Raw genomic sequence first — 14,223 nt, 5'->3', positions numbered from 1 at the left:
AAGTATGGTGCATGAAAATAGTCAATATACTGATTAGCAAAAATTTAACTGATATAGAAAAGCAAAGTAAATATTTTTTAAAAGAATTTTTACCTTGGTTGATGATGACATCTTTATGCCTACAAAAGAAATTCAAAGGCATTTATTTTATAATTTTATTTGGCTCACCATTATTACGAACCACCTGAAGAAATTGTAAAAGTTTCAATGCCTAGGCCATACCCCAAGTAAATCTCTAGAAATGAAATTCAGGTATCTCACTGGTTTCAACTAACCTATTATTTTATAAAATAATGAATATTTCATAAGATCAACTAAAGAGTGAAAGCATAGATACAATTTATAAAAAACACTCCAATCTATGGGATCTTTGAGGTTTACTATTTGAGTTGAGGTGCATTAATAGGAAGACGTGGTCTTTTTAAGAATATTTAAAAGATATACTTAGAAAAAAAGAGATAAATTATAATATAGGTTTTTATTTTATTTTTAATTGAATTTATTGGGGTGACATTGGTTAATAAAATTATATAGGTTGCAGGTGTACAATTCTATAATACATCATCTGTATATTGTCTTGTGTATTCAACACCCCAAGTCAAGTCTCCTTCTATCACCAGTTATCCTCCTTATCCCCTCTTCTACCTCCTTCTACTCACTCCTCTTTTCTTCTGGTAATCACCATGCTGATGTCTGTGTCTATAGTATAGGTTTCAAAAAAATAATTCAAACCAGGCACTTAATTGTACATGCAAACATGATAGTCACATATTTACTAATTTTCAAATATAACTGAGAAAGTATAATACTTACTTGTCTGTATTTTTTATAACTTTTGATATTAATTTTGATGTTGAAACTGCCTTCAATAATTTATTACGACTATCATCTGAATTTTCCCAGGAATTATGTGACTTTTCAGCTGTTGATGGTCGTTTTATGCTGGAAGAAACATATTAATTTCTTAGAGAAAAAATTCTATAAATAGCAATGACATATAATTGACAGTTTATATAGAATATAAAAGCAGCAATTAACATTTCCTTAAAGCTAATTCAGAAAAGAGAAGGAAGCATTAGTTGAAAGGTTCTGCCTGGATGAGTGAAGGAGTTACGCAAGGCAATTACCAAGTCTATTTTATTGTTTTCTCTATTATTCAGAAGACTCATTAGAATAGGTTTTACTTGATTTTTAAAAATCTGTACTTTTTTGTTATTAATAGGAAAAATCTATTTGCTTAAATCTTCAAGTAACACTATTTCTCATAACTGGTGGAACTGTGTGAATTTGTGAAAAAACCTGTAATGTTTCATATGTTGTTATAAAGCTGCTATTTCATTATATATGGTACACATGATACTTTCTAAATAAATTGTGGGACTAAAACTAAAACTTTTGTTTATATCTTTTAGAGACAATTTTACCCATGACCAGAAATAAACACAATTTAACCTAAGAATGTTGTATTATCAACACTGATTCATTTATTTATAACTGAAAATTTTCTGACTTCTATATAAATTTTTGGCTGCATTGCTAACCATCCTATAACTCATCCAGTCTTCAAGACTTCTCACAATAGTATACCAAAGAGCAATTTAGAATGGCAAGCACATTTCCAAGAGACCTTAATAAGCTGAAAAGAAGGCCTGGGACAAAGAAGACATCAAATCAAATCAGAACCTTTAAGAGATTGATTATAAAAATAAGTTACCTTTAACCACATACACTTCAAAAGTGTGTAACATTAATAAGCTATATCCAAGAAAACGCCACATGAGACCAGGCAGAAAAATTTGCATGAGACACACAGACCAAGCATTTTTAAAAATGTTAAACATGCATTAATAAAGTGAAGGATTTTTTGTTTTCCCAAATTTCCCACTAGTGATTTGAGACAAAATATTAAACTGATCAAGTAAAAATATATTATAAATCTTTTAGAAATGGTTATTTTACTAGAATCCTAGCCAGTTCTGAGAATAGTTTAATATTTTCCTAAGATTTCCAAGTAGAAGTATGCTGATAAAAAGAGGAGTGGGTAAAAGTAGGTTTACAGTTGTAAATGTGAGAAACAGACTTTACTCTTGTATTATTAATTATTGTATTATTTTCCACAAGGACACCTGTAAATCTACTTTTGACCACCCCGTATAACTATACCTAATCATATAGCTAAAATCAGCACTTCTAAAGCAGGCATATTTCATTAAGTTGGTCTAAATATTTGATTATAAGGCAGCTGTACCAGTGAACTCCCAGCATGCAGGTTTAGATCCCCAATTTAGGCTTACACACATTGTTAGAATGTCTCTCCCTTCTCCCCCTCTCATACCTTTAAAATATTAATTATTACAGACACAGAGAGAAGCCCTCAAGCAAGCTTTTAGCATAGAAAAGACCAAGTGAAATGGATTCATTTCTCTACTCAAGCAAGAACTTCTTCTCCTAAAACCCAAACTAAAACTGAGAGGCAGTAACAACAAAGAGCCATTTGTTGAGAGGGGCCCTTGAAAGCTAAAGCTTGTAATGATGCCAAAATATGAAGAGGATAATTACATATGGCAATTTTCTATCCATGGCTATAAATTTACGCATAGTTATATAAGTTTAAAATATTCTGTAATTTTATTAGAAAAATATTGTCTTGGTTTTATAGGTTATTTCTGCTTTCCATTCATCAAACTGTTCATAGCTTAGTTTTTCTCCCAGTTTTAAATGAGAAATTTTGATCTTAAATTCTTCATTTTCCAATGTCTAAAGTATAGATTATTATAGCAACAAAGAAAGAAAAATAAAAGCCACTAGGCTTTCTCTTGGAATCCATGGATAGCCAACTTTTCCCACGTCATAGAATTTAGGTATCATTACAACCATTCCCTAGCTCTGAACTCAGGGACAGTTAAAACCTTTTGGTGGGAGTAGAATTCTTGCTTTCTGGAGTTTGTCTGTGTATTTGGAGAGGCTGTGAAGAGGGCTGGGGAGAAGGTGATGCTCGAATTTGTGGACTTTGATCATTAGAATGAGACTCCTCTTTTTTTTCTCTCTGTCCTTGTGGTTTTTCTTTCTTTTTTTCTGTACCACTGTAAAATAAAGTATAAATGGAACAACACAAATTTAAACAAAAAAAAAAAAATTAAATGATGGGAAAAGTGATTATTATATAATTCAATCCTAAAACACACACGAATACAATTTATACTGCTTTCATTGGAATGAAGATGTTTCTTTGAAAATTCTGGAAGCTACTATAAAATCTTCAGTGAAGAATTTAAGAATAATAAGGTAATATATCTATTGCCCCTTTAGACCCAAAATGACCTAAGGCATTTGCCATCTTGGCAGATTTGGAAGGACAATAGATCTCATTTCAGCTTACCCAAATGAGAGCATTAGTGACACTTTCCATTACTTTTGTAACACATACTGACACCCAAAGCATGCTGACCGTGTTTAGTCGATTATTCTCTAATTCCCATTTCTTCTGTATACTTCTGCTCCTGCCAGTTGACTTTTAAATTTACCAAGAGTTCACTGTGCTTTCCCCCCTGAGTCTGTTTACACCAGCTGTACTTATTTTAATTGTAATTAAATACAAAGAAAAGTGATAAAATATACAAAGAAAAGAGAATTGTAATCTTTATGAACACTAAGTTAAATGCCCCAGAAAGACTCCATATAAATGAGTTACTAAAAAAATTATTGTTACATTTTATGTAGGTGAGACAACTATAAAAGTTTGAGGGGAAAAAAATCATAGAGAAAGATACGGATTCTAATTCATATTGTTTTGCAAGAGTTTTAAAATTTCTCACTCTGTTTTAAAAACTACAACTAAAAATTATTAAAAATAATTTGTGGGTATATTTTATGCAAGATCATCAATAAGGCATCTCAGAGATGCATACATAGAAAGAAAGGGGGTGAGAGGCTCATTTAATTGACAAATAAATATATGTGAATATATTATGTGTTAAATAAAACATTTATGGCCCTAGCCGGTTTGGCTAAGTGGTTGGAGCGTTGGTCCATGGACTGAATAGTCCTGGGTTCGATTCCGGTCAAGGGCATGTACCTCAGTTGCAGGCTCTATTCCCACCCCAGTTGGGGCGTGTGCATGAGGCAACAAATTGATGTGTCTCACAAGGATGTTCTCTATCTCTCCCCCTCCCTTCCACTCTCTAAAAATAAAATAATCAATGGAGAAAATGTCCTCAGGTAAGGATTAACCAAAACAAATAAAGATTTATGTATAAATCCTTGTGATTCCACACTTTGACTTTTATTTTATTTTTATTGTTGATAGTATTGGCACTTTGACTCTTGATTAATGAAGCACCTGCCATTGCTAATCACATGATGTAGGAATCCTTCCATTGCACAAACTACAAAGCGATAGAATCAAGACTTGAATTCCAGAGTCGAAAAGGTAGAAAACTATCAACTGTTTAAACTTAAAGACATTTTATAATTAGACTATAAGGTGTATAAATCTACAAGGAAGTAGGTTTATAAACATTTTTAAACAAATATACATGCTATATACAATTTATCACATTATAATAGTTTAAAATGTTAACATATAATTTTGAAAGTGACATTTCTTAATCTAATTCAGTTCTGATATCTTCAGACTGGCCCTTAACTCTACTTCATGTTCAGTTTTTTTGTGTTTTTTTAAAGTAGGTGCTGAGATATAATTTTACCTCAAAAATATCACATTAACTTTGAAATTTATATCTGAGTTAGAAATTGCTTTTTTCTTGTTCTTCAAATTATCCTGAATGCACAAGCCACTACTCTTATGTGGGGTCCAGCACAACCTAAAAGAGATTTTCCTTTTGGTTTATTAAAAACAAAATACTACCAAGCCCCTGAATCATAAAGTAACAAACTCAGTTGGTCTTAGACTGTTGAGTCATTGTCATGCATAATATTGATCACTGCACAGAACTATAGCTAGGTAAGAATCTAAACTATTACTGGATACAAGGAAGTTGATTAAAAACTATGTGAAAAATTAATGACAAGGACTTCAAAGACTGAATTCTAGAAGGGGCTTTTTAAAAGGCCTAAAGATCTTGTCATTTCTTCACCATTCCTGGTTAACATCTTTAAGTCCACACTGATGAATAATTCAGTCACTAGCATTAGTTTATCAAGGCAACCATTTTCTATCAGTACATTTTAAAATATTATTCTATTACTTAAGGTCCTCAATTATTCTTTGAAGAAAACAGCTCTAAGATTATGTAGTTGATCTCTTGTGGTCTCTCCAAACTCCACATGGAATAATTTGTTAGGAATTACACAAAAGCAATTTTGTTGAAACAAAAGATTAAATTAACTAATTGATGGAAAGTAGAGAATATAAATCTGTAATCCACTGAAACTTTTATACTGCAGTATTTCCACTGTCTTCCATCCCCTGACACACATACATAAATACACATACCACACAGTACTATATTTTAAATTAAGCCTTAATTTTGTAGTTAAAGAATAAAAGTTACAATAGTGTTTAACTTCTCACTAATGTAGATATTTATCAAATATTCTATTTCTCCTTTAAAAAGCTGCATTAGAGGATGACAAATACTGTATGATATGACTTTCATGTGGAACCTAAAAAAACAAAGACTCAGATACAGAGAACAATCTGATGGTTGCTAGAAGGGAGGGAAATAGAAGGTTAGGTGAAAAAAGTGATGGTGAATAAGAGGTACAAACTTACAGTTCTAAAATAAGTCACAGGAATGTAATGTACAGCATAGGAAATATAGTCATTAATATCTTAATAACTTTGTATGATCACAGATATTTACTAGATTTATTGTGGTGATCACATCCTAGGGTACATAAAAATGCTGAATCACTATGTTGTACACCTGAAACTAATACATTGTATGCCCACTACTTTATATAAATAAACTAGAGGCCTGATGCATGAAATTCGTGCAAGGGGCTCAGCTCCCGCCTGCCACCTGCCTGCCTCTGTGCCCACCACCGCGGCTTCATCGGGAAAAATGTCCAGTCTAATTAGCATATTATGCTTTTATTATTATAGATAGGCAAGCATGCTATATCAAATGTATCACTTTCTATGGAAAATTCACTTAAGTAATTATATTAAACATATGACACTTAACTCATCAACAAATGCTTGTTAAAAAGAAACCAAACCCCACCCCACTGAAAATGCAAATGCTCTTAAAGCAACAACCAAAAGCTGCCTCACACAACTCGATAGGTATGATGATTATAAACTGAGTGAGTGCAGGCTGGATGTCTCCATGTTCAAAGGACATACTTCAATTTTATAAGCTCTACCTCACATTTGTTTCAGAAGTGGACTGTTATCCCATTCAACCATTTTACAATGTTACTTTCTCTCTTACACACACACACACACACACACACACACACACACACACACACACACACACACATCTTACAAATGGATACCTTTTAGCAGCAGATGAAAAAGTGTCTTTTCTGGCAACTGAGACAGAGCTGGTATGACTTGGTTTTCTGTTTGTACCACTCCCATTGGTTATACAGGACATGGAAATAGCTTCTCGAATGCCTGTTTGACCTAAAGGTGGTTAAGAAAAAAATTTTCACCAAATTTAAAAATATTTCTCAAAGATCCGAGTTTAAAAAATTAAAACATTAGTGTTTGGAACTAGTAAGCAAATTGTTCTTCCTGGTATAGAGCATACAATAGTCTTGTCTCAAGAGTTAATCTCATCAGAATAAATTTATAGGGAAGCCATGCTAAGTTGCTAAATTGCAGCTAGATCATTTGTTACCTAAATGATTTGCTTGCCACACACAGTAGCTTTAAAGTACATGATTTTAGGTTGTGCTTCAAATTAAATGACAAATTCCCCACGTCATTAATTTTCAGAAATAGCTCAGGTTGTGTTGAAATTTAATTAGAAATACTAACTGTTAAATCTTAGCATGTTATTTCATATTAATAAATTACAAGTATACAAAGTAACCTCTGCTTCTTAAATTTACACAGTAGAAGGACTGGAATAAATATGTGATGCCTATGATGGCGTGGTCAGGTAGACTCAAAGTCACAGATAAAACAGCCACAAACACTTAAGGGGTAAGTTTATTTAAAGATTTGGGAATAGAGAAGTTTTGAATTATTGGACTCAGTTTTCTCACATGCACACAAGAAAATCTAACTTTTAAATTTGGCCAATCTCACATTTGTTTGTTTGCTTCTCTTCATAAAAGCACAGAGTAAAACACTTTTATGTATAGCAATCTAAAGCAGCAGTTGCCAACCTTTCGGACCTCATAGACCACCAGTGGTCCACAGACCACCGGTTGGCAACCACTGCTCTAAAGTGTCCCATATATGATGGTATAACACTGCATTTTTACATGAATAAGTAGGTAGGCACACCTGTGTCATAAGCATCTAAAATGTTTCCTTAATATACAGATTCCTAGACCCTACCTCAGACCAAATGACTCAGAAGAGAGGAAGGGGGAGACCTATTGTATTGTATTTTTTGAAATTTCCTAGGAAATTTTTCACAAATTATAAGGTACAACCCTTCCAATTTATGCTAATATCATTGGCCATCAGCTCTAGCGCTAGTCTGTGAAACAGGTGACTGGTGTATTACAATATTTAAAATTTTTCAATGAATTTATTTTTTTATCCTCACCTGAGAATATGTTTATTGATTTTAGAGAGAGACAGGGAGAGAGAAACAAACATTGATCAGTTGCCTTCTGCGCGCACCCCGACTAGGAATCAAACCCGGGACCTTTTGGTGTACAGGATGATGCTGCAAACAACAAAGCCATCTATCTGGCCAGGGTTGTACTACAGCTTAAAAAAAAAATTGTCATAAATACTCATAATGTAAAATTTGCCACTTTAACCATTTATAAAGGTACAATTCAGTAGCATTCAGTGTATTTACAATGTTGTGCAACTGTTACCATTATTCAGTTCAAGAACATTTTCATCACCTCAAACAGAAACTCTTTACTATTAAGCAGTCCCTACTTCCCATTCCCTCCTTCCTCCCCCCGCCCTTGTCAACCAGTAACCTGCATTATCTCTATAGATTTTCCTATTCCAAATATTTAATATACATGGAATCATACTATGTGTGCTCTTTGTGTGTCCAGCTTCTTTCACTTAGCACCATGTTTTCAAGGTTTCTTCATGTGGCAGCATGTTTGAGTACTTTATTCTTTATGGCTGAATAATATGCCATTGTATAAATATACCACATTTTGTTTCTTCATTCATACGTCATGGACATCTGGTTGTTTTCATCTTTTGGCTATTTTGACTAGTGTTGCCATAAACATTTGTGTACAAGTTTTCATGTGAACATCTCATCATTTATTTAGGTATATAACTAGGAGAATTGCTGGTTCACATGGTAATTTTATGTTTAATTTACTGAGGAACCCCAACAAACACAGCAGTTGTACCATTTTACTATCCACCAGCAATGTATGAGGGTTCCAATTTTACCACATCCTTGCCAACACTTATTTTCAGTTTTTTTAAAAAACTTACAGCCTTCTCTGTGAGTATGAAGTGCTATCTCACTAGGATTTTGATTTACAATTCCCTAATGAGGATGAAAATCTTTTACTGGGCTTGTTAGCCATTTGTATAGCCTCTTTGGAGAAATATCTATTGAAATCCTTTGCCCATTTTTTCAATAGGACTATAGTATGACGTAAATTGTTGTCTTCCTTCTTTTTTCTTAGTCATTATAGAGCTAAAAGTTTGTTGATCTTTTTTTTTTAAGTTTTGGTTTCATTAACTCTATTATTTTCCTATATTCTACTTCATTTATCTCTAATCTTTATTATTCCCTTCCCTCTGCTAGTTTGAGATTTGGTTTTTTGTTTGTCTATTTCCCTAAGGTTAAAGTTACCGATTTGAGGTCTTTTTTTTTTTTTTAACATAGGCATTTACAACTCTAAATTTTCCTCTGAGCACTGCTTTTCCTATATGAACAGCTGGTTTTTTGAAATGTAAATTAGCTTGTTTTTTTACATTTTTTGTTATACACACACAAAATAAAACATTAACCACTATGTAAAACCATATTTAGTCTGCAATCCACTTCCCATGCTTTCTTTCAAAGTCCCAAACCTCATCTCAAAAGAGATCAATCACATTCATTAGGACAGCTATTATTAAAAACAAAACAACACAACACACACATACACGACTATTATTAAAAACAAAACAACACACACACACACGCACAAATAACAAGTCTTGGCAAGTATTTAGAGAAACTGGAATCCTTGTATATTTGACAGGAATTTAAAATGGTGCAGATGCTGTGGAAAACAGTATTGGCTGTTTTTCAAAAGTTAAACACGGAATTACCATATAATCTAGCAATTCTACATCTGGGTATATGTACCCAAAAGAATTGAAAGCAGGGAGTCGCCCGGGTTGGTTATCTAGTTGGAGCGTCGTCTCAATGCACCAAGTTTGTGGGGTTCTATCCCTGGGTTGGGGCACATACAGGAATCAACAAATGGGTGTGTGAATGAGACAACAAACTGATATTTCTCTCTCTTTCTGAAAATCAATTTTTAAAAAAGCAGGGAGTCAAGCAAATATTCGTACACCCATGTTCATAGCAACATTATTCACAATACCCAAAAGGTAGAAGCCACCCAAATGTCCACTGAATGGATATCCAATTGTTGTACATACATACAATGCATATTATTCAACGTAAAAAATAAATGAAGTTGTGAGACATACTATTACATGGATGGACCTTGAAGATGTTATTCTAAGTCAGGGGTGGGGAATCTTTTTTTTAAGTGCCATTTGGATTTTTATAATATTCTCGGCCATACAAAATTATCAACTTAAAAATTAGCCTGCTGTATATGGTTAAACATTTAATTAATTCTCACCCCTGATGCCTTGGCAGGGCCAGACCAAATTATTTCATGGGCCTCCCCATTTCTGTTCTAAGTGAAATAAGACAGACACAAAAGAACAAATATTGTATGATTTCAATTGTACTAGGTATTTAGAGTAGTGAAATTCATAGAAATAGAATGGTGGTTGCTAAGGATTGAGGGGGTATGGATGGAACAAATGTGGAGTTATTGTTTAATGGGTAGAGTTTCAGTTTAGGAAGATGAAAGAGTTCTGAATATGAATGGATGGTTGCACAACAATATGAATGTATTTAATGCCACTGAACTGTAACCATAAAAATAGTTAAAGTGGTAAGTTTCATGTTATGTATATTTTATCACAATAAAAATATTCAATATATCACCAATGTTTCTAAATCCTATAGTTTACTCTTCAATTCTTCAAATGCTATCAAGGTAGCTGTAGAATTATTCATCTTTACATGATTAGATAGCAGTGTGTTTTATAGTTTTGATCAGTTTTAGAGGCTCTCTATTCACATCCTAGATATTTATTCCTAAAAGGCCATCTCCTAATGTCCATTTCAAAGCCTATATGTAATGGCTTCCAACTACCGAGCCAGTTATAAAGTTTATTCCATAAAGTAGTAACAATAAAAAGTGGAAATGTTTATGCAATATTTAAATATTTTATTAATTTATGTAAAATGAATGAAAAAATTGCAAATGAAGGTGCTGATGTGAATGAAAAAGTAGGTCTCAAAAACATAATATATGATTGAAAATTTTCTAGTACTATGTTAAAAAGAACAAATCTTTAGCCTAAACTGAACTCACTGGATTTGTTAATTGTATGGTCACTAGTGAAAGAAAACAAAATTTTAAAAAAGTAAAAAACCTGAAGAAATTTTGGAGCCACACCAAAGAATGAAGTACAAATGATAATTTTACTATATTTTTAATATCTTCATCAGAATCTCCCTCTCACACATATATACATGATGTAAGTATTTCAGAGATGAATTATGTATGATTATTCTATTTTGGAATATCTCACTGAAAGCAACAGTGAGATAGGGTCATGGCTGAATTTCCTGTGTTAAATTATGTCCAATCCTCTCTGATAAACAAATACATAACAAAGTTTCTTCATGTTCTTTTACCTCAAGAAGAAGAAAAAAGAGCTTGTATTTCATACACACTAAGCTAACAATTATTTCCAACAGAAAAACATTATACTACCAAAGTATAAATGGAATAATCGCTTCAATTTCAAAATAATCTGAGTAGGGCCACAATTTGCATGAGGACTATTAAGTACTCTGTAACTCATTTAGAATTTAACCTGTAGGTATTCTATTCACTAAACACCAACCAATTACAGGTACTGTTCAAAATATATACACATAATTCTATATATATGTATATTTCATAAATATATAATATAATCTCTGTGTTTCACATGTAATGGAATTGTTTCAGTTGCATTTGAATTTTCTACATTCTCTTGAATATCACTTAAAAAAACAACTACCATTCTTTTACCAATGTCTCAATGGCATATCTACTTCAACTTAGTGTTTCTGAAATTACTAACCTAAATTGACATTTTATGTTGATACTGATGTAACTATTTATTCCTTTCTCAGCAATTACACTATGGTGAAATTTTAGTTACTGATTATGAAATATACTCTTCTGAATATTAATATATTTATATAAGATTGAGTCACCCTATAACCCTTAACTGAATATTACTTAAAATACTACTGTGCAGAAAAAAATAAAAAAGTGACCACTAAAACTTTGCAGAAGTCTTCTAACCCTGTTCAAATTACCCCATCCTCTAAGAACTACTGTTAAGTTTATAATGAAAGGAAAACAAAGGAGCTTATTCTGACATTATCAGAAGCAAAACCTGGGTTTTGACTTTTTGTAAAATGTAAATATGTATGCCATTAGAGCCGAAGTGTCTGTGCACCCATCTCTGAGCACATATCCCCAATTTCCTCTCTCCTAGAAGTTACCATTTAGTTAGGTGTTTCTGATTTGCAGTAATAAAACAACCAAACATAAGAGAATAACTTTCTGAATACCGCTTAGCTACAGCAAGCAAACTGTTATAGTCATTGAAGAGGAAGCCTCTGAAAAAATGGTTAGAAGAGGAGAAAAAAAGAATAGTTTGTGAAACTAGGTTTTTTTTGAGGCAGGTAGGAGGTGGGCCTCAGCAGTCCTAAGATACAAAGGTGGGTTAGGATAAGATGAACATTGATTAGTTGCATCACTTTACAAGTAAAAATTGCATCTAATTACCTGTCATTCAAGTTACAAACCAACTAGTGGACCGGTGCACGAAATTCATGCACGGAGGGGGGGGGGTCCCTCAGCCCAGCCTGCACACTCTCCAATCGGGGACCCCTTGGATGATGTCCAACTGCCGGCAGTTGGACATCCCTCTCGCAATCTGGGACCACTGGCTCCTAACCACTCACCTGCCTGCCTGCCTGATCACCCCTAACTGCCTCTGCCTGCCTGCCTGATTGCCCCTAACTGCCCTCTCCTGCCGGTCTGATCTCGCCCCCAACTGCCCTCCCCTGAAGGCCTGATCTTACCCCCAACTGCCGGCCAATTTGGTTCTGAATGGTTGGTTTCTATGCCAGTCAGCATCAAAAGCTCCGCCTCCTAGGCAGCCATCGACTCCTCAGTTGACCCAGACTTGGTTCTGATTGGTCAGTTTCTATGCCAGTCAGCATCAAAAGCTCCGCCTCCTAGGTAGCCATTGGCTCCTCACAGTTGACCCAGATTTGGTTCTGACTGGTCAGTTTCTATGCCAGTCAGTGTCAAAAGCTCCGCCTCCTAGGCAGGCGTTGGCTCCTCACACTTCATCCAGATTTGGTTCTAATTGGTCCAGTTTCTATGTCAGTCAGCGTCTCTGGGCCTATCAATGGGGCCTGATCAGAAAGGCGGGGCTGATCAGCAGCTTCAATGGAGGCCTGGAGAGAAATGGAGGCACAGCTGCTGGCCCGGCCCGGAGAGAAAGAGAGAGGCAAGTACTGATCAACAGCTGCCACCCAGGCTACAGATCAGACCCTGCTTCTCTCTTCAGGCCTCTCTCCGAGCCTGATTCGCAGCCCCCTCAGCAGTCAGTGCTGGGTCACTGCGCCTACAGCCACAGCAGTCAGTGCTGGGTCGCCACAGCAACCCAGCGCTAACTGCAGGACTGACTTCCGGTTGGTCGAGCCTCCAGTTGTGACAGACCCAGGGTTTTTATATATTAGGATTGTTTCTGATTCTCTCCCTAATATCCCCAAATTTGGTGGTTCCTGTTCATCTATATCTATCTTCCCAATTGGTACAAGCTGGCTCACTATTCAGAACCCTTGCCTTGCTCTTATAGCCATCTGTCAAATTTACCTTTCTGCAACACTGACCTGATCATGTGTACTCCCTTCAACCTTTGATAAAAGTGGGAAAACCAGAAACCTACATTATTATGGTAAAATTGTGGGTCACTTTTTAAAACTCCTTCAATGTTGTTAAATTATCTGAGTAATATTAAAAATCTGACTATTTTAAAAATTAAATCAAACATCCTTGGTAATTTCTGTAGAACCTTTACAATCTTTGTTGTATCTCTGTTTATCTTCTTTGCTGAAGATCTTTGCTGTCTTGCCTTCGTACTGTCAAGACAGACCCCAACTATCTCATTATATAAATATACCACCATGTTTTTATTACCTTTTGACATTTGGGTTGTTTCCAGTTTTGTACTATTGTAAATAATGCTACAATGAACTAAGTGTATAAGTCTTTGTGTTGATATATGCTTTCATTCTTAAAGGTAAATAACCTGGGTTGTATAGTAGGTGAATTTTTAACTTAAGAAACTGCCAGGTTTTTTTCCAAAGAGGCAGTAGCATTTCACATTCCCACCTGCACTGTCTGAGTTTCTAGTTGCTCCACATCCTTGAATATACTTGGAGTGACCAATCTTGTTACTTTTAGCTATCCTGGTGAGCATGTAGTGGTATCTCACTGTGCTTTTAATTTGCATTTCTTTAATGTCTAAAGGTGTTAAACATTTTTTTCATGGGAAATATTAAGTCCTCTGTAACTCATTTACAATTTAACCTGAGGGTGTTCTATTCACTTATTTGATACTAGGGGCCCAGTGCATGAATTCATGCACCTTGAAAGGAACTGTGGGCCGCGAGTCTACGGTGGGCACAGGGGCGAGTCTAGGCCCATCCTCCATGCCCCTGCCCAGTCCCTCCCGCCACGGCCCCCCAGTGCTCCCAGACAGCACCGGCC

The 14,223-nt window shown here is 34.7% G+C and overlaps 1 protein-coding gene across 2 annotated transcripts in view; it reads right to left on the bottom strand.

The window, feature by feature from the left end:
- Positions 1-14,223, bottom strand: part of EML4 (EMAP like 4) — a 151,792-nt gene that overhangs the window by 67,420 nt on the left and 70,149 nt on the right. The window contains exons 3-6 of one of the 2 annotated variants that reach the window (XM_079792089.1): positions 6,466-6,595; positions 2,910-3,083; positions 814-942; positions 94-119 (exon numbers count right to left, since the gene is read on the bottom strand). In XM_079792089.1, the coding sequence (XP_079648215.1) occupies positions 94-119; positions 814-942; positions 2,910-3,083; positions 6,466-6,595 (459 nt within the window). The remainder of the gene's footprint in view (positions 1-93; positions 120-813; positions 943-2,909; positions 3,084-6,465; positions 6,596-14,223) is intronic. The other variant, XM_079792090.1, reaches the window with a different exon arrangement.

This window comes from Cnephaeus nilssonii (genome assembly GCF_951640355.1).
Source record: "Cnephaeus nilssonii genome assembly, chromosome: 15".
Taxonomy (NCBI): Eukaryota; Metazoa; Chordata; class Mammalia; order Chiroptera; family Vespertilionidae; genus Cnephaeus; species Cnephaeus nilssonii.
The sequence above is the reverse complement of the archived record's forward strand: the minus strand, read 5'-3'. Positions and strand labels throughout refer to the sequence as shown.